Here is a 20843-nt window from a genome sequence, read left to right as displayed (position 1 = left end):
TTATTCCCAGCCACAATTTTAAGTTTCAGTGTTCATGTGGCGAAATGATGTGTGCCGCTGTCCTGGCAGGTTGGGGGGAGTCGGGGAGGGGGGTGGTGGTGCTTGCCTGATAAAGCTCATCTGCATTTAGAATTGCAGTTTTAGTTTGTTCAAATTCAGGGAACTTTCCTCTGTGACAGGGAAAAAGCTTCACGAACTCGCCTGGTAAGAGGAGAGTCCAGAATTCTTTTGGCCATTTTAGCCAGCTAGCTATTTTCTCAAATGGGATAAAATATGACTCAACCTTTTCCTCATTAAATTTTGGCACTAGTCTTGAGTGCCTCAGCACATCAAAGTTTTGCTCTGAATTGGGGATAAGGTTTGAGTGACTAGCAGCATTTTCATTTTGGTTTGCAGTCTTTGTAACTCAAACATTCTTGCTGCTTCCTCTCTTTGCATCTCTCTTTTTCCTTCTGAAATTGAATCTCTTCCCTTTTTAGCTGCATCTCTCTTTCCTCATTTTCCTTTTGAAACTCTCTTTTTCATCTGTAACTGGATTCTAGCTAGAATTATTTTTTCGGACTCAGATTCTAGGCTTTCTTCTAGTTCAAGGCAAAATTAAAATGTTTGGCCTGACTTTTCATCTGTTTAGGTTTCTGTGCTTTTTTTATTCATTCATGGGATGTGGGCGTTGCTGGCAAGGCTAGCATTTGTTGTCCATCCCTAATAGCCCTTGACAACTGAGTGGTTTGCTTGACCATTTCAGAGGGTAGTTAAGAGTCAGCCACATTGCTGTGGGTCTGGAATCACATGTAGGCCAAGACCAGGTGAGGATGGCTGATCTTCCCTAAAGGATATTAGTGAACCAGATGGGTTTTTACAACAATCGACAGTGGTTTGATGGTCACCAGTAGACTAGTTTTTCATTCCAGATTTATTAATTGAATTCAAATTTCACCATCTGCTGTGGTGGGATTCGAGCCCATGTCCCCAAAGCATTGGCCTGAGTCCCTGGATTACTAGTCCAGCGACATTACCACTATGCCACTGCCTCCCTCTCTTCTGTTTGAAAGTGATTCCCACCTCTGTAGCTAAGATTTTTAAATCTTCAATACTTAATTTGTTTAACCTATCATGGGATATCTCTCCCTGCTCCACAAACTCCTGAGAGAAAAATACAAGAAAAACTATTTGTTTACTTTTCAACAATTTAGAGAACAATTTTCCTCCTGTTTTCCAAATATCTCACTTATTGAGCGGTTCAGATCCTGGCTTCAAGCCCCCAATTTGTTACGCCCACATGGTGAGGGGTGTGGGTGGTTCTCACTGTTCGACTCCCACCTGATCACAGCAAGTGTTTGTATTAGAGTTTAGCCACTTTGTGTTTTACTTTTCAAATAAACGGACAGTGACAGGTTTTCTTTAGGTTTTAATAACAGAAAAATCAATTGTTTATTGATCAATATGCCTTATCCCAAAATTGTTGCAACCTCATTCACTCACACACACACACACAAAAGAAGCAACAGATAGAGAAGGAAAGGAGGAATGTGGCTTTTAGTGGGGGGGAAAGGTTACGATAAACATGTTGAATTCTCTTGAGAATCAAGTTCTAGATGGATGCAGGCCTGAGATGATTGTAGATTTCTCTCTTGATTGAAGGCTCTGTTGAAGATGGTGGGTTACTTCTAGCTCTCACTGATGTATACTGTAGATGTCGGATTTTTTCAGCAGGACACCGTGCTTCCTGGCTTGGCTGGAATTCCAGCTGTTACAAGTAGCTTCAACTTCTGGGTCAGTCTCCCGCTCTCTCGCTCTCTGGCTGTCTTTTTTTAAGGTAAAAAACTGTGTCACCTCGCACCTCCTAGTAGGAGATGTTCTCATCTCTTCCACATGGTGATTGTACAGTGGCCCAGGACGTGGCTACTTCACACCTACTTCTGGAATGTTTTAGGATAGGTGTAAGATGGGTTCCATTAACATCTTTTGGCTTTGAAGATTTATCCTTCGTCTTTGTCAGACTGTTTGAATACACGAAAGACCAATCCCTTTTTCTTCGACGGCCATTATGGACCATTATTCACTTTAAAAACTAAAGGTTCATTTTTTAAAGACAAAAGTCTGTTTTTCATAACTCTTCATCGCACTTCTGGTGTGCGTGACAGTTACTCTTCCGGTTAGATGGTGATTGTCGAGTGGGGTTACACAGCCTGGTGTACAGTTTTGCTGCTGTTGATGGCCCACAGCACCTCAAGCCAGCCACTTTGTGCAGTTAAATCTATCCTGTGCCTGTTTCAGTTAGCAAGGTAGCAGTACCACAGTAGATCATGTATAATATTGTTACCGTGTTGCCCTTCGATTTGAATGGGCTGGGAGTGTTGTTTTAATAATGATGTAATAAATATCAACTTTTTAATGATCTTTTTTTTTTGATCAGGGGTATTCCGACTGTGCCTGGAACAGTGACACTTAAAAAGGATTCTCAGAATTTAATTGGGATCAGCATTGGAGGAGGGGCCCAGTACTGTCCCTGTTTATATATTGTACAGGTAAAGAAACCCAGTGTAAACTTCCTCTCCTGAAATAAGGTAACTTGGCTGTCTCTTTCCACCTGTGGCTGGGTCTGCTGTGAAAGGCTCTGTTCACATGTCCGTTCTAGGTTCACGACTCCCCTATCACTTCGCATGTTGCGATGTCGGTTTCATCCTTCCTCGCATATGCTCATTTCCGATGATTCTCAGTAATGCCGAAGGTATTCAATTTCCCCTCTGGTCCTGCTTCCAACAGTATGTTTCAGTCCAGCTCTCTGCTCTTCCCATCTCTATCCACCTTGCTAAAGTTGAGAGTGTCTGTTGTTTCCACTATGAGCTCAGTTCAATCCCTTGCCTACTCAGCTGTTCAGGTGTGCTTTCTTCCCAGCAGACTCTTGGATATTTTCAAAGCCTAATGGTAACCCCAATAGCCACTCACGGCAACTCTAGGTTTCCCACTGTCCAATTGCTCGAGTGTGATACAGTGTGGAACAGGATACACTATTGCTCTGCTCCTGCTCCGCTTTGGCTAGCTCCATCTCCGCTCCGGCTGTGCTCTATCTCCGCTCCGGCTCTGCTCCATCTCCGCTCCGGCTGTGCTCCATCTCCGCTCCGGCTGTGCTCCATCTCCGCTCCGGCTGTGCTCCACCTCCGTTCTGGCTGTGCTCCACCTCTGCTGCAGCTGTGCTGCATCTCCACTCCGGCTCTGCTCCATCTCCGCTCCGGTTCTGCTCCATCTCCGCTCCGGCTGTGCTCCATCTCCGCTCCGGCTGTGCTCCATCTCCGCTCCGGCTGTGCTCCATCTCCACTCCGGCTGTGCTCCACCTCCGCTCCGGCTCTGCTCCATCTCCGCTCTGGCTGTGCTCCACCTCTGCTGCAGCTGTGCTGCATCTCCGCTCCGGCTGTGCTCCAACTCCACTCCGGCTGTGCACCATCTCCGCTCCGGCTGTGCTCCATCTCCGCTCCGGCTGTGCTCCATCTCCGCTGCGGCTGTGCTCTATCTCCGCTCCGGCTCTGCTCCATCTCCGCTCCAGCTCTGCTCCATCTCCGCTCTGGCTGTGCTCCACCTCTGCTGCAGCTGCGCTGCATCTCCGCTCCGGCTGTGCTCCAACTCCACTCCGGCTGTGCTCCACCTCCGTTCTGGCTGTGCTCCACCTCTGCTGCAGCTGTGCTGCATCTCCGCTCCGGCTGTGCTCCAACTCCGCTCCGGCTGTGCACCATCTCCGCTCCGGCTGTGCTCCATCTCCACTGCGGCTGTGCTCTATCTCCGCTCCGGCTCTGCTCCATCTCTGCTCCGCCTCTGCTCCATCTCCGCTCTGGCTGTGCTCCACCTCTGCTGCAGCTGTGCTGCATCTCCACTCCGGCTGTGCTCCAACTCCACTCCGGCTGTGCTCCATCTCCGCTCTGGCTGTGCTCCACCTCTGCTGCAGCTGTGCTGCATCTCCACTCCAGCTGTGCTCTATCTCCGCTCTGGCTGTGCTCCACCTCTGCTGCAGCTGTGCTGCATCTCCACTCCGACTGTGCTCCATCTCCGCTCTGGCTGTGCACCATCTCCGCTCCGGCTGTGCTCCACCTCCGCTCCGGCTGTGCTCCACCTCCGCTCCGGCTGTGCTCCATCTCCGCTCCGGCTCTGCACCATCTCCGCTCCGGCTGTGCTCCACCTCCGCTCCGGCTGTGCTCCACCTCCGCTCCGGCTGTGCTCCACCTCCGCTCCGGCTGTGCTCCATCTCCACTCCGGCTGTGCTCCAGCTGTGCTCTAGCTCCGCTCTGGCTGTGCTCCACCTCTGCTGCAGCTGTGCTGCATCTCCACTCCGGCTGTGCTCCATCTCCACTCCGGCTGTGCTCCATCTCCACTCCGGCTGTGCTCCATCTCCGCTCCGTCTGTGCTCCATCTCCGCTCCGGCTGTGCTCCATCTCCACTCCGGCTGTGCTCCACCTCCGCTCCGGCTGTGCTCCATCTCCGCTCCAGCTCTGCTACAGCTGTGCCTGTGCTCCAGCACCAGCTGCTCTCCTGCTCTGTTGGTGAGACCCTGTGACTAATGTGGCGTGTTTTTACTGACAGGTTTTTGACAACACTCCAGCTGCTATGGACGGGACCCTGGCCGCAGGCGATGAAATTGTGGGAGTGACTGGGAAATCGGTGAAGGGAAAAACTAAAGTGGAGGTGGCCAAGATGATTCAAGCTGTGAAGGTGTGATGGGGCGAGGAGGGGGCCTGAGGGGGAGGGCAGAGGAGGGGATCATATGCGGAATAAAGGAGGGGGCTGTACAGGGTGGCAGAGGGGAGGAGTCTGTGTTGGGGATTTAAAATTGCTTATTCCACACAGACTGTTAACAACAGAGCACATGGACATGGTTAGAAGGGAGGCAACACAGAATAGAGATAATGGGTATGTACTCCAATTGGCAGGATATAACTACTGGTGTCCCCCACTAGGCCGCAGCTTTTCACTATATTTATAAATGACCTGGATGAAGGAATAGCGAGCCATATATCGAAGTTTGCTACCGACACTAAGTTAGGTGGCACAGTAAAAGTGTAGATTAGAACAGAAAGTTGCAAAAAACATAAGAAATAGGAGCAGGAGTAGACCATAGGGCCCCTCGAGTCTGGTCCGCCATTCAACTCAACTCCACTTTCCCGCCTGTTCCCCATACCCCTTGATTCCCTTAGGGTCCAAACATTTAACAATCTCAGTCTTGAACATACTCAGCGACTGTTTGTCCATAGCTCAGGTAGAGAATTGCAAAGGTTCACAACCCTTTGTTTGAAGAAATCCCTCTTCATCTCAGTCTTCAATGATTGAGCCTTATCCTGAGACTGCACCATGTTCTAGATTCCCCAGCCAAGGGAAACAGGCTCTCAGCATCGGCCCTGTCAAGTCCTCCCAAAATCTTGTATGATTTAGTGAGATCACCTCTTAGTCTTCTAAACATCAGAGCATATAGGCCTAATTTACTGAATCTCTCTTCATAGGACAACCCTTTCATCCCAGGAAACAATTTAAGGAACTTTCAGCAAGTCTATCCTTCCTTAGGTAAAGACACCAAAACTGTACACAGTAATCCAGGTCATCATTCCCTCTAAGCTGCGTAACAATACAGCAACATGTACGTTCCTGTGCAGAGCACGCACAGTTCGGCCCCTTCAAGTTGCTGGCCTGCACGGCCACCCAAAAATGTTTAAAGGGCCCACAAACTTAAAAGAATAGGCTGTACAGAACAAAAAAAAAGGGGATGTTGCTCCTGATGCAAACTCACCTAAGCCCTGTACAAAGGGACACTGATCGATTAAGTGAGTGGACAAAACTGTGGGAGATGGATTTTAATGTGGGGAATTTGAGGTCATCCACTTTGGACCGAAGAAAGATCGATCAGAGTATTTTCTAAATGGCGAAAATCTAGTAACTGTGGATGGACAGAGAGGTTTAAGGGTTCGGGTATAGAAATCACTTAAAGCTGGTGGGCACGTACACAAATAATCAAACAGGCTAGTGGAACGTTGGCCTGCATCACAAGGGAGCTGGATTATAAAGGGTTGTTACAGCTCTGCAGAGCTCTGGTGAGACCTCATTTACTGCAGTCAGTTCTGTGAACCACACCTCAGAAAGGATGTAGTAGCCTTGGAGGAGGTGCAACGCAGATTCACCAGAATATTACCAGGGCTAAAATGTTTGGGGACTGGAGAGATGAACTTTGGTGGGAGAGTTGGCGAACTAGAGGAACGGGCTTTGATGGGAGAGAGACGGGGGACAAGAAGAATGGGCTTTGATGGGAGAGAGACGGGGGACAAGAAGAATGGGCTTTGATGGGAGAGACGGGGGACGAGAGGAATGGGCTTTGAGGGAGAGACGGGGGACGAGAAGAATGGGCTTTGAGGGAGAGTCGGGGGACAAGAGGAATGGGCTTTGAGGGAGAGACGGGGGACGAGAAGAATGGGCTTTGAGGGAGAGACGGGGGACGAGAGGAATGGGCTTTGATGAGAGAGTCGGGGGACTAGAGGAACGGGCTTTGATGAGAGAGTCGGGGGACGAGAGGAATGGGCTTTGATGGGAGAGAGACGGGGGACAAGAAGAATGGGCTTTGATGGGAGAGAGACGGGGGACAAGAAGAATGGGCTTTGATGGGAGAGACGGGGGACGAGAGGAATGGGCTTTGAGGGAGAGACGGGGGACGAGAAGAATGGGCTTTGAGGGAGAGTCGGGGGACAAGAGGAATGGGCTTTGATGGGAGAGACGGGGGACGAGAGGAATGGGCTTTGAGGGAGAGACGGGGGACGAGAAGAATGGGCTTTGATGGGAGAGACGGGGGACGAGAGGAATGGGCTTTGAGGGAGAGACGGGGGACGAGAAGAATGGGCTTTGAGGGAGAGACGGGGGACGAGAGGAATGGGCTTTGATGGGAGAGACGGGGGACGAGAGGAATGGGCTTTGATGAGAGAGTCGGGGGACAAGAGGAATGGGCTTTGATGGGAGAGACGGGGGACGAGAGGAATGGGCTTTGATGGGAGAGACGGGGGACGAGAAGAATGGGCTTTGAGGGAGAGACGGGGGACGAGAAGAATGGGCTTTGAGGGAGAGACGGGGGACGAGAGGAATGGGCTTTGATGGGAGAGACGGGGGACGAGAGGAATGGGCTTTGATGGGAGAGACGGGGGACGAGAAGAATGGGCTTTGAGGGAGAGACGGGGGACGAGAAGAATGGGCTTTGAGGGAGAGACGGGGGACGAGAGGAATGGGCTTTGAGGGAGAGACGGGGGACGAGAGGAATGGGCTTTGATGGGAGAGACAGGGGAACTAGAGGAACGGGCTTTGAGGGAGAGACGGGGGACGAGAAGAATGGGCTTTGAGGGAGAGACGGGGGACGAGAGGAATGGGCTTTGATGAGAGAGTCGGGGGACTAGAGGAACGGGCTTTGAGGGAGAGACGGGGGACGAGAAGAATGGGCTTTGAGGGAGAGACGGGGGACGAGAAGAATGGGCTTTGAGGGAGAGACGGGGGACGAGAGGAATGGGCTTTGAGGGAGAGACGGGGGACGAGAGGAATGGGCTTTGATGAGAGAGTCGGGGGACTAGAGGAACGGGCTTTGAGGGAGAGAGACGGGGGACGAGAGGAATGGGCTTTGAGGGAGAGACGGGGGACGAGAAGAATGGGCTTTGAGGGAGAGACGGGGGACGAGAAGAATGGGCTTTGAGGGAGAGACGGGGGACGAGAGGAATGGGCTTTGATGGGAGAGACGGGGGACGAGAAGAATGGGCTTTGATGAGAGAGTCGGGGGACAAGAGGAACGGGCTTTGATGGGAGAGACGGGGGACGAGAGGAATGGGCTTTGAGGGAGAGACGGGGGACGAGAAGAATGGGCTTTGAGGGAGAGACGGGGGACGAGAGGAATGGGCTTTGAGGGAGAGACGGGGGACGAGAGGAATGGGCTTTGAGGGAGAGACGGGGGACGAGAAGAATGGGCTTTGAGGGAGAGACGGGGGACGAGAGGAATGGGCTTTGATGGGAGAGACAGGGGACGAGAAGAATGGGCTTTGAGGGAGAGACGGGGGACGAGAGGAATGGGCTTTGAGGGAGAGACGGGGGACGAGAGGAACGGGCTTTGAGGGAGAGACGGGGACCGAGAGGAATGGGCTTTGAGGGAGAGATGGGGGACGAGAAGAATGGGCTTTGAGGGAGAGACGGGGGACGAGAGGAATGGGCTTTGAGGGAGAGTCGGGACGAGAGGAACGGGCTTTGATGGGAGAGACGGGGGACGAGAGGAACGGGCTTTGAGGGAGAGACGGGGACCGAGAGGAATGGGCTTTGAGGGAGAGATGGGGGACGAGAAGAATGGGCTTTGATGGGAGAGACAGGGGAACTAGAGGAACGGGCTTTGAGGGAGAGACGGGGGACGAGAAGAATGGGCTTTGAGGGAGAGACGGGGGACGAGAGGAATGGGCTTTGAGGGAGAGTCGGGACGAGAGGAACGGGCTTTGATGGGAGAGACGGGGGACGAGAGGAATGGGCTTTGATGGGAGAGACGGGGGACGAGAAGAATGGGCTTTGAGGGAGAGACGGGGGACGAGAGGAATGGGCTTTGAGGGAGAGTCGGGACGAGAGGAACGGGCTTTGATGGGAGAGACGGGGGACGAGAGGAACGGGCTTTGAGGGAGAGACGGGGACCGAGAGGAATGGGCTTTGAGGGAGAGATGGGGGACGAGAAGAATGGGCTTTGAGGGAGAGACGGGGGACGAGAGGAACGGGCTTTGATGGGAGAGACGGGGGACGAGAGGAATGGGCTTTGAGGGAGAGACGGGGGACGAGAAGAATGGGCTTTGATGGGAGAGACAGGGGGACAAGAGGAATGGGCTTTGAGGGAGAGACGGGGACCGAGAGGAATGGGCTTTGAGGGAGAGACGGGGGACGAGAGGAATGGGCTTTGATGGGAGAGACGGGGGACGAGAAGAATGGGCTTTGAGGGAGAGACGGGGGACGAGAGGAATGGGCTTTGATGGGAGAGACGGGGGACGAGAGGAACGGGCTTTGAGGGAGAGACGGGGGACGAGAGGAATGGGCTTTGAGGGAGAGACAGGGGACGAGAGGAATGGGCTTTGAGGGAGAGACAGGGGACGAGAGGAATGGGCTTTGAGGGAGAGACGGGGACCGAGAGGAATGGGCTTTGAGGGAGAGATGGGGGACGAGAAGAATGGGCTTTGAGGGAGAGACAGGGGACGAGGGGAACGGGCTTTGATGGGAGAGACGGGGGACAAGAGGAACGGGCTTTGATGGGAGAGACGGGGGACGAGAAGAATGGGCTTTGATGGGAGAGACAGGGGGACAAGAGGAATGGGCTTTGAGGGAGAGACGGGGACCGAGAGGAATGGGCTTTGAGGGAGAGACGGGGGACGAGAGGAATGGGCTTTGATGGGAGAGACGGGGGACGAGAAGAATGGGCTTTGAGGGAGAGACGGGGGACGAGAGGAATGGGCTTTGATGGGAGAGACGGGGGACGAGAGGAACGGGCTTTGAGGGAGAGTCGGGACGAGAGGAACGGACTTTGAGGGAGAGTCAGGGGACGAGAGGAATGGGCTTTGATGGGAGAGACGGGGGACGAGAGGAATGGGCTTTGATGGGAGAGACGGGGGACGAGAAGAATGGGCTTTGAGGGAGAGTCAGGGGACGAGCGGAATGGGCTTTGATGGGAGAGACGGGGGACGAGAAGAATGGGCTTTGATGGGAGAGAGGGGGGACGAGAGGAATGGGCTTTGATGGGAGAGACAGGGGGACGAGAGGAATGGGCTTTGATGGGAGAGACGGGGGACGAGAAGAATGGGCTTTGATGGGAGAGACAGGGGGACTAGAGGAACGGGCTTTGATGGGAGAGACGGGGGACGAGAAGAATGGGCTTTGATGGGAGAGACAGGGGGACTAGAGGAATGGGCTTTGATGGGAGAGACAGGGGGACTAGAGGAACGGGCTTTGATGGGAGAGACGGGGGACGAGAAGAATGGGCTTTGATGGGAGAGACAGGGGGACTAGAGGAACGGGCTTTGATGGGAGAGACGGGGGACGAGAAGAATGGGCTTTGATGGGAGAGAGGGGGGACGAGAGGAATGGGCTTTGATGGGAGAGACAGGGGGACTAGAGGAATGGGCTTTGATGGGAGAGACGGGGGACGAGAAGAATGGGCTTTGATGGGAGAGACAGGGGACGAGAGGAACGGGCTTTGATGGAAGAGACGGGGGACGAGAGGAACGGGCTTTGAGGGAGAGTCAGGGGACGAGAGGAATGGGCTTTGATGGGAGAGACGGGGGACGAGAAGAATGGGCTTTGATGGGAGAGACGGGGACGAGAGGAACGGGCTTTGATGGGAGAGTCAGGGGACGAGAGGAATGGGCTTTGATGGGAGAGACGGGGGACGAGAAGAATGGGCTTTGATGGGAGAGACGGGGGATGAGAGGAAAAGGCTTTGATGGGAGAGACGGGACTAGAGGAACAAGCTTTGAGGGAGAGTCGGGACGAGAGGAACGGGCTTTGAGGGAGAGTTGGAGGACTAGAGGACCCGGCTTTGAGGGAGAGTTGGGAGACTGGAGGAACGGCGTTTGAGGGAGAGGTGGGGGACTAGAGGACCCGGCTTTGAGGGAGAGACAGGGGAACTAGAGGAACGGGCTTTGATGGGAGAGACGGGGGACGAGAGGAACGGGGTTTGAGGGAGAGGTGGGGGCTGGAGGAATGGGTTTTGATGGGAGAGTCGGGAGCTAGAGGAACAGGCTTTGAGGGAGAGGCGGGGTCAAGAGGAACAGGCTTTGAGGAAGAGGCGGGGTCAAGAGGAACAGGCTTTGAGGGAGAGGCGGGTTCAAGAGGAACAGGTTTTGAGGGAGAGGCGGGGTCAAGAGGAACAGGCTTTGAGGGAGAGGCGGGTTCAAGAGGAACAGGTTTTGAGGGAGAGGCGGGGGATTAGAAGAACGGGCTTTGATAGAGTTAGAACTCCAGAGGACGGGATTCATTGGGAGTGTTGAAGTTATAGGAATGGAAGAGTTGGGATACTAAAGGGATGGGCAAGTTTGGGGACTAGAAGGTTGAGTATTGACGGAGCGTTAGGGACTAGAGGGATGAACTTTGATTGTATTAGGTAGGAGATTAGAGAGATGGGCATAGATGGGTGAATTTAGGGACTAGATGGGCTTTGGAGCAAACTTCATTTTCTCATCCTGACTGTCTCCTGTCTTGTTCTAGTTATGGAGTGTATTCTCTAACTGGGGTTTCATTACAGTGATAAGTATTTTAAGTTGCTGTTTTTTTTATGCACTAATTGTTCTTTTAACATCCTGCAAGGGAGAAGTTACAATTCACTATAATAAACTCCAGGCCGATCCTAAACAAGGCAAGACTTTGGATATAGGTAGGCATTGCCCTAAATATTCAGTGTGCTAATAGTTTTCTTTTCTCTCCTTTCCCATTAATCCTCTAGCCCCGGCTTCCTCAGCCCCACCTGATGCGGGTCAGTTGGCTACTGCTTCCCCCTCATGCTTTTGTGCTGTGTTGTATCATGAGTGACAGTGACGGGTGAGAGGTGTTAGTCAGCTCCCGCTTTTGGTGTTGCTCCGCTCTGCTCCCCTCTCCAGCATTCTGCTCTGCATCAATGAACCCAGCATTGTGCCTGAAGTGAGTTTATAACTTACAAAACGCAGCAAACCTTGGGCCATAATTTACCACCAAAGTAACAGCAAGTTTAATGCACTCACCTTTACTAAAGTGTTAATAACCCAGCAACTTGTGGCGAGGAAGAGGTACACCGTGAGTTGTGAATCGCCAAAATTTTCTGGACAATCTTTGTCATTCTGCCATCAGCCTCATAAAAATACCAGCTCACCCTCAATCTTTGCATGAGTGTTGCAAAGTTGCTGTATTTGCATGTTAATTGCCTATTAAACTTGCTGGAAAAAGTTAGGTCTGGTATTTAATGACATCAGGACTCTTTATGTGGAAGATATATATTCCTGCAATGCCAAGCAACCTCTCCGTCCCAGAAAGGGAACTGTGGAGCCTCATTTCTACAGGTAGTAAATTGTTGTTAGAGATTATGAAAATTTTTAATTTTTTTCTTTCCTTTTTGTGTCCTTTTTATTCTCTGTCTTTAATCCAATCTTTCTTTCCCTCTCTATTTCTCTTTCTGTACCTAATTTCCTTCACCCTAATTCCTTCTTTGTCGTTCTTCTGTTTATTTTTGAATCCTTAAATCTCATGGATTCAGGAGATACACTGTTTGTCCTGTCGTTTACTAAGGTTCCAGATTCCCCGTTGCTCTTGCTGTGCCATTATCCTCTCGCACTTCCAGAAACTTGAGCACAAACATTTTTCAAGCTGTAGGGTGCAGAGCAAAACCCAGCGAGATGCCCCTTTCAAACAGCGCATTCCGTAAGTGCAGCTCCCAGAAAGCAGACAGTGTTCCCATCATACAGAGGGTGAGACAACTCTACAATTCAGCTTCACTTTAATGAAAACCAAGGAGTGGGGGTGAACATTTAACAGTGACAACTTGTATTGTGTTTTGCAGTTCTGAAGAAAGTCAAGCATCGGCTAGTGGAGAACATGAGTTCTGGCACAGCTGATGCTCTGGGCCTGAGCCGAGCCATTCTGTGTAATGGTGAGTGAAACTGTGAGTCATTCTGGCTCAATAGCGGAGTGAGATGGGGGGGGTGGAGAGTGGCGTTTATTCCAGTTTAATAGATAGTGAGACTGGGGAGTTTAATCCGGTTTAATAGGGACTGAAACTGGGGGCTTTAATCCAGTTTAATAGGGAGTGAGATGGGGGGGGTTTAATCCGGTTTAATAGGGAGTGAGACTGGGGGGTTTAATCCGGTTTAATAGAGAGTGAGACTGGGAGATTTAATCTGGTTTAATAGGGAGTGAGACTGGGGGCTTTAATCCGGTTTAATAGGGAGTGAGACTGGGGGATTTAATCCGGTTTAATAGGGAGTGAGACTGGGGGCTTTAATCCGGTTTAATGGGGAGTGTGTCTGGGGGATTTAATCCGGTTTAATAGGGAGTGAGACTGGGGGATTTAATCCGGTTTAATGGGGAGTGTGTCTGGGGGATTTAATCCGGTTTAATAGGGAGTGAGACTGGGGGATTTAATCCGGTTTAATAGAGAGTGAGACTGGGGGATTTAATCCGGTTTAATAGGGAGTGAGACTGGGGGCTTTAATCCGGTTTAATGGGGGGTTTAATCCGGTTTAATAGGAAGTGAGTCTGGGGGGTTTAATCCGGTTTAATAGGGAGTGAGTGTGGGGGGTTTAATCCGGTTTAATAGGGAGTGAGACTGGGGGGGGGGTTTAATCCAGTTTAATAGGAAGTGAGTCTGGGGGGTTTAATCCGGTTTAATAGGGAGTGAGTGTGGGGGATTTAATCCGGTTTAATAGGGAGTGAGACTGGGGGCTTTAATCCGGTTTAATGGGGAGTGTGTCTGGGGGATTTAATCCGGTTTAATAGAGAGTGAGACTGGGGGATTTAATCCGGTTTAATAGAGAGTGAGACTGGGGGATTTAATCCGGTTTAATAGGGAGTGAGACTGGGGGCTTTAATCCGGTTTAATGGGGGGTTTAATAGGAAGTGAGTCTGGGGGGTTTAATCCAGTTTAATAGGGAGTGAGACTGGGGGGTTTAATCCGGTTTAATAGGGAGTGAGTGTGGGGGGTTTAATCCGGTTTAATAGGGAGTGAGACTGGGGGGGGGGGGGTTTAATCCAGTTTAATAGGGAGTGAGACTGGGGGTTAATCCGGTTTAATAGGGAGTGAGACTGGGGGCTTTAATCCGGTTTAATAGAGAGTGAGACTGGGGGGTTTAATCCGGTTTAATAGTGAGACTGGGGTGGTTTAATCCAGTTTAATAGGGAGTGAGACTGGGGGGTTTAATCCGGTTTAATAGGGAGTGAGACTGGGGGGTTTAATCCAGTTTAATAGGGAGTGAGACTGGGGGGTTTAATCCGGTTTAATAGGGAGTGAGTGTGGGGGGTTTAATCTGGTTTAATAGGGAGTGAGACTGGGGGGTTTAATCCGGTTTAGTAGGGAGTGAGACTGGGGGTTAATCCGGTTTAATGGGGAGTGAGATTGAGCTTTTACTCTATCCGGTTTTGTGTGGGGAGTGGGGCCTGATGACCTACAGATTCAACAAGTGGTCTTTCTTCTAGATGGACTTGTGAAGAAACTGGAGGAACTGGAAAGAACGGCAGAGCTGTACAGAGGTAAGGGGTAGTGGAGCACTGGGGATGAGCACTGGGGAAGTGGGGGAGAGAATCGAGAGCATGGGGATTCAGAGTGGGATGGGGAGAGGATCTTGGGGAGATGAGTTTTGTGGGAATGCTGTTTTTGGAGGGTTCTGGTGTATAAGCCCGTCCAGTGTCAGATACAACTGTCCTCTTGCGTCAGTAATGGTCTTTGTACCTCCTGACCCCCAAACTGTGGATGTCCTGTTCACTGCCCCTTCTCCCTCACTCGGCCTCCCTAAGGGCAGGTTCCCTGCCATGGCGGGGAATAGTTGCAATATGTTAGAGTGACGAGTGCGTGGCTGGCATGGCGGAGTGTATCTTGTGAGTGGCACATTCTGAATCTTCTTCACACCGCTGCGAGGAGAGGTTCCTCCGATCTCAAACCTGGCCCTTTAGTTTGTGAATGAATTAGCCCAACACGTGAGGCAGGGAACAGCCTGTGACTCACAGCCCAAGCATCACACAGGAGATCTGCCTGGGTTCTCCTGATCTCAGGGATTCAGTGGCAGGATCTGTCTGTGCTGGGTGTATTGTGGCAGCGACTGGCATCAGACTGAGTTCCCTGAAACAAGGGCTCTGTTCACCCTCGCGCTGATGCCCACAGACCCAAGGAGGGCAGGACCAAGGGACAACTGCTGAGTGGCAAAAGCAGTGGCAGGGAGAGAGAGAGAGAGAGAAAGGGGGACGGGGCAGGAAACAGTCAAGAGAGGAAAGTGCATTTTTAAATCTCAGTTTGAAATGCTAAAATATTTCCTTCTTCTCAATGTGTGACAGGACTGATGGAGCACACAAAGCGGCTGCTGAGGGCATTCTTTGAGCTGTCACAGACACACCGAGGTAAATTCTTCTGTTCATCATGTTTACAGGAGATTGGGTGCAGTGACTTAGACCAGATTAATGCAGTTACAGGCACCAAACAATGTTCATTCCCCAGAACCTGTGTGCACACAAGGGAGTGCCGGAGCGACAATCGGAACATGAAGAGGCCATTCAGCCCCTCGAACCATGACATCATGGCTAATCTGTACCTCAGTTTCATTTACCCATCTTTGCTCCACATCACTTGATGCTCTTATCCAGCAAAGATCGATCAATCCAATTGACCCACAGCTTTCTGTGGGAGAGTGTGTTCCAGATTTCCACTCCCCTTTGTGTGAAGCAGTGCTTCCTGATATCACTCCTGAACGGCCTGGCTCTAATTTTAAGGTTCCGCCCCCTTGTTCTAGACTCTCCCACCAGAGGAAATAGTTTCTCTCTGTCTACCCGAAAACTCCTTTAATTATCTTAAGTGCCTCACTTAGGTGTATCATATACCAGGTTGGGGGTGGGGGATTGCCAGGGTCCTAATGAATTAAGTCCCCAGTAATACAGTCCTGTAAGGAGCCCCAGAACTGGAAACTAAAGCCTGAAAATGGCCAGCTTGAGGGGAATTGACACCGGAGAAGCTGGGATTAAAAACAGAAAGTGCTTGGGAATACACATCCCGTTGTGATGAAGGGTCACTGACCTGAAACATTAACTCTGTTTCTCTCTCCACAGATGATGCCTGACCCGCTGAGTATTTCCAGCAATTCCTGTTCTTATTTCAGATTTCCAGCATCCGCAGTATTTTTGCTTTTGTTCTGGAGAAGCTGGAGTTGTTCTCCTTAGAACTGAGAAGGTTAAAGGGAGATTTAATCGAAGCATTCAAAATCATGAAGAGTATGGATAGAGTATATCAGGAGGAACTGTTTCCAGTGCTAGGAGATTTGGTGACCAGAAGACACCAATGTCAAATTATTGGGAAAAGAACCAGAGCATTTTGCGAGTTGTTGTGATCTGGCGGCAGTTGATTCAATAGCAACTGCAGGACTTTGGGGAAAGAGTGGGGGGAGGAGGGGGGCTGTGTGTGATTAATTTGATAGCACCAGCGCGATGGGCTGAATAGCCTCTCTCTGTGCTATATCATTCTATGATTGTACAAACACTTGTGGCGGATTTCACAGCTGTTGACTGTCAGTGCTCCTCGGGGTACCTGGCAGAGGGAGTTATGTGCTGCTGGTTCTGCTGTCTATGGGGCTGGGATTGTGAACAGTGTTCTGATTTGTTGCAGGTTTTGGTGATGTGTTTTCTGTTATTGGGGTGAGGGAGCCCCAGCCAGCTGCCAGTGAGGCTTTCGTCAAATTCGCAGAAGCTCATCGGAGTATCGAGAAATTTGGCATAAGACTTCTGAAAACGGTGAAACCAGTGAGTTTACACTACTCTCACACTGAGCCACCAGGCCTCTGGACACTTCTCTCACACTGAGCCACCAGGTCACTGGACACTCCTCTCACACTGAGCCACCAGGTCACTGGACACTTCTCTCACACTGAGCCACCAGGCCTCTGGACACTGCTCTCACACTGAGCCACCAGGCCTCTGGACACTTCTCTCACACTGAGCCACCAGGTCACTGGACACTCCTCTCACACTGAGCCACCAGGTCACTGGACACGCCTCTCACACTGAGCCACCAGGTCACTGGACACTTCTCTCACACTGAGCCACCAGGCCTCTGGACACTGCTCTCACACTGAGCCACCAGGCCTCTGGACACTTCTCTCACACTGAGCCACCAGGTCACTGGACACTCCTCTCACACTGAGCCACCAGGTCACTGGACACTCCTCTCACACTGAGCCACCAGGCCTCTGGACACTGCTCTCACACTGAGCCACCAGGCCTCTGGACACTTCTCTCACACTGAGCCACCAGGTCACTGGACACTCCTCTCACACTGAGCCACCAGGTCACTGGACACTCCTCTCACACTGAGCCACCAGGTCACTGGACACTGCTCTCACACTGAGCCACCAGGTCACTGGACACTCCTCTCACACTGAGCCACCAGGTCACTGGACACTCCTCTCACACTGAGCCACCAGGTCACTGGACACTCCTCTCACACTGAGCCACCAGGTCACTGGACACTCCTCTCACACTGAGCCACCAGGTCACTGGACACTGCTCTCACACTGAGCCACCAGGTCACTGGACACTCCTCTCACACTGAGCCACCAGGTCACTGGACACTGCTCTCACACTGAGTCACCAGGTCACTGGACACTGCTCTCACACTGAGCCTCCAGGCCTCTGGACACTGCTCTCACACTGAGCCACCAGGTCACTGGACACTGCTCTCACACTGAGCCACCAGGTCACTGGACACTGCTCTCACACTGAGCCACCAGGTCACTGGACACTCCTCTCACACTGAGCCACCAGGTCACTGGACACTCCTCTCACACTGAGCCACCAGGTCACTGGACACTGCTCTCACACTGAGCCACCAGGTCACTGGACACTCCTCTCACACTGAGCCACCAGGTCACTGGACACTCCTCTCACACTGGGCCACCAGGTCACTGGACACTGCTCTCACACTGAGCCACCAGGTCACTGGGTAATAGGCTGTTAAAGGCAGTTTCCTTTGATGTAATTCAAGAAACGAAGGAAAGATAATGTAGATTTAGAGGAGCTTTGTGTGCAAATTGTGAGAATCCATAATTATTCAGCTATTGAAGTGCATGAATTTGATAAAGGCAAGTTGTTTGACAAATCGATTAGACTAAGTGATCAATTGGATCAATGAGGGAATGCAGCAGGTATCTTTGTGGAGCTTCAGAACAAGGTCGACAAGTCCTCTTGGTAACATTCAGTCGAATGGTAAAAACACAAATCAAGACTTAGGGAGTGGGCCGGGCAGGACAGGCAGGGAGTGGGTCATGTGGGCAGAGAGTGGGCTGAGCTGGGCAGTAAGTGGGCCAGGCAGGCAGGGCATGGGCTGAGCTGGGCAGGCAGGAGGTGGGCCAGGCAGGCAGGGAGTGAGCTGGGCTGGAGAGGCAGAGAGTGGGCCGAGCTGGCAGCAGGGAGTGGGCCAGGTAGAGAGGCGGAGAGTGGGCCGGGCCGGCGGGCAAGGAGTGGGCCAAAAAAAGGACTGGTGGGTGTTGCTCAAACTGGAGAAAGGTGCATCTTGGGGGTCTGTGCTGCCCACTTTTTTCTATAAATGAATGGCCATAACTTGAGTACAGTACAAAGAGGAAACCAGAAAAGAGCAGAGGTTCAGACACCAAAACAATAGTTAGTACCTCTGTCAGTGCTGTATCAGCAAGTGTTATCAAAGGACAGGCTGAGATGAGCGGAAATTTCTTCACTCAGAGGGTGAAGCCAAGTCATTAAATATATTCAAGAAGGAGATAGATATATTTCTTAATGCCAAAGGGATCAAGGGATATGGGGAGAAAGCGGGAACAGGGTACTGAATTAGACGATCAGCCATGATCTTTTTTGAATGGCGGAGCAGGCCTGAAGGGCCGAATGGCCTACTCCTGCTCTTAATTTCTATGTTTCTGTGTTTCTACTGCCCTGGCTGTTTTGCTGAGTGCCTGGAGATTTTATTTGGTGTGATCCCTCCTTATTCTGTGTGATGCTTCCTGCACCATCACTCATTAGGATGGAGAAGTGAAGTACCTGGGATTGTTTTGTGCCTGAGGAATGGTGCATATTTGTTGCAGATTTCTTTTGTCACTCAGTTGTTTCTGTCCTATTTGTGCCCAGGATGTGAGCTGCGTTCTTTCTCACTGAGTAATGGTTGATTTCTGGATTTGCAGATGTTGAGTGACCTGAACACGTATCTTAACAAAGCCATTCCTGACACCAAGCTCACCATCAAAAAATACCTTGATGTCAAGTTTGAATATTTGGTACGTACTCTAATCTCTTCTTTCAATAGTGCACCATTATCCTAACCTTGATCCTGTCACTGACTCCCCCTGATACTGACCCCAACTCCACCCCAGCTGAGTCTCACTTACAAACTAAACAGGCACCTGACATTGTCCCTCTAAACGGTGAGCAGCCCTGTACAGTACCTCAGTCTGCTGTCCCAGCTCTGATCCTGTACTGTGTTTTATCGGTTTAATTTTTATAACAAAATGAGTTTTTAGGAACATATTTTGAGATATTTCATGACTAGTTTTGAAATATCTTTTTGTTGAAGCATGGTTCTTAGTCGGCGGACACAGTCCTCAGATGGCAGTGAGGCTTTGGACACCAGCTTGTCCTCCTGAGCCTTGGTCAAAACAGAAACAGTGAAAAGCCCAACATTCTCTTCCTGTAAAGGAATCGTCAAATCCAGCACAGGAGGAACTAGTGAACTCGCTGACATGGCCAATCTGAGATAGCCTGCGAGAGTCTGCGAGGAGCAGATTGTGGTTGGCTAATTTAATTCCGTCTTTTGATTGGAGGACAGGTGCAGGGAATGCGGCAGATTTCCAGCTGATCTTTCAGAAGATTCTCATAGAATCTTACAGGACAGAAAGATTGTTCCAGTAGCACAGCAATCTGGCTATGAAAATGAAGGCATTGATTATTAAAGGCCATGCAGTCAGTGGATGGATAGAACACTGTGAATAGGAAGCAGAGAGTAGATACTGAATGGGCAGGAGGGAGACAGTTTGAGGGAGCCCAGAACTGCACCCCTGTACTCAGATGGCAGCCTGGTACCAATTCAACATCGAACCACCCAATTTCTAAATCTCAGAATCCCATTTTCCCTATGGCTTTTCCTACCTCAACTCCCCAGTTTTAAGATATTTATGTATCTCTGTTCCTTGGACTCTGTTCAGAATCTCACTGCTGAGTTCAAATCCTTTGCCCTGAGTAGTTTTAGCAGGTGCATTGAGGTTCTATGTGTCTGTGGTATTTGAGCTACAACTTCTCCTTGAGTCCAGTTACACACTCCTTTCCGGGCCGTTAATCCTCTCTGACTCGGTATATGTCTTCACCTGCTCAGTATTTGGTGATAGGTTGTAAGACCAGTCTGTCGGTACCTATTGACAGTCCAGTAATTGTAATCTTTACTCTTCTCCTCTATCTCTTTCACTTCTTGCATATGCACAGAAACACTGCTTCTAATTCCCCAATCCAGTTCAGTCTCTGTCCGTCAAAGGGACCAGAAAAGATCACTGGCCCCGTGCCTCTCACAAGCCCAACCCACAGCTTTATTATAGACACAACTGTTATCAACCCAAGTACTGCAGTGCAGTACTGAGGGAGCGCTGCACTGTTGGACGGTGCAGCACTGAGGAAGTGCTGCAGTGTCAGAAGGGTCAGTGCTGAGGGAGCGCTGCACTGTTGGAGGGTGCAGCACTGAAGAAGTGCTGCAGTGTCAGAGGGGTCAGTGCTGAGGGAGTGCTGCACTGTCAGGGTGCAGCACTGAGGAAGTGCTGCAGTGTCAGAGGGGTCAGTGCTAAGGGAGCGCTGCAGTGTCAGAGGGGGTCAGCACTGAGGGAGCGCTGCGATGTCGGAGGGGGGCAGCACTGAGGGAGTGCTGCGATGTCGGAGGGGGCGGCGCTGAGGGAGCAGTGCACTTTCGGAGGGGGTCAGCACTGAGGGAGTGCTGCGATGTCGGAGGGGGGCAGCACTGAGGGAGTGCTGCGATGTCGGAGGGGGCGGTGCTGAGGGAGCAGTGCACTGTCGGAGGGGGTCAGCACTGAGGGAGTGCTGCGATGTCGGAGGGGGGCAGCACTGAGGGAGTGCTGCAATGTCGGAGGGGGCGGCGCTGA

At 51.2% G+C, this 20843-nt stretch overlaps 1 protein-coding gene across 1 annotated transcript in view; it reads left to right on the top strand.

Moving 5' to 3' along the window:
* pick1 (protein interacting with prkca 1) overlaps positions 1-20843 on the top strand; it is a 47695-nt gene that overhangs the window by 16940 nt on the left and 9912 nt on the right. The window contains exons 3-10 of the mRNA XM_068019963.1: positions 2417-2528; positions 4573-4701; positions 11326-11392; positions 12548-12637; positions 14179-14232; positions 15031-15093; positions 16349-16482; positions 18888-18980. Of these exons, the coding sequence (XP_067876064.1) occupies positions 2417-2528; positions 4573-4701; positions 11326-11392; positions 12548-12637; positions 14179-14232; positions 15031-15093; positions 16349-16482; positions 18888-18980 (742 nt within the window). The remainder of the gene's footprint in view (positions 1-2416; positions 2529-4572; positions 4702-11325; positions 11393-12547; positions 12638-14178; positions 14233-15030; positions 15094-16348; positions 16483-18887; positions 18981-20843) is intronic.

Source organism: Heterodontus francisci, chromosome 41 (assembly GCF_036365525.1).
Source record: "Heterodontus francisci isolate sHetFra1 chromosome 41, sHetFra1.hap1, whole genome shotgun sequence".
Taxonomy (NCBI): domain Eukaryota; kingdom Metazoa; phylum Chordata; class Chondrichthyes; order Heterodontiformes; family Heterodontidae; genus Heterodontus; species Heterodontus francisci.
This window is presented reverse-complemented; position numbering and strand designations above follow the sequence as displayed.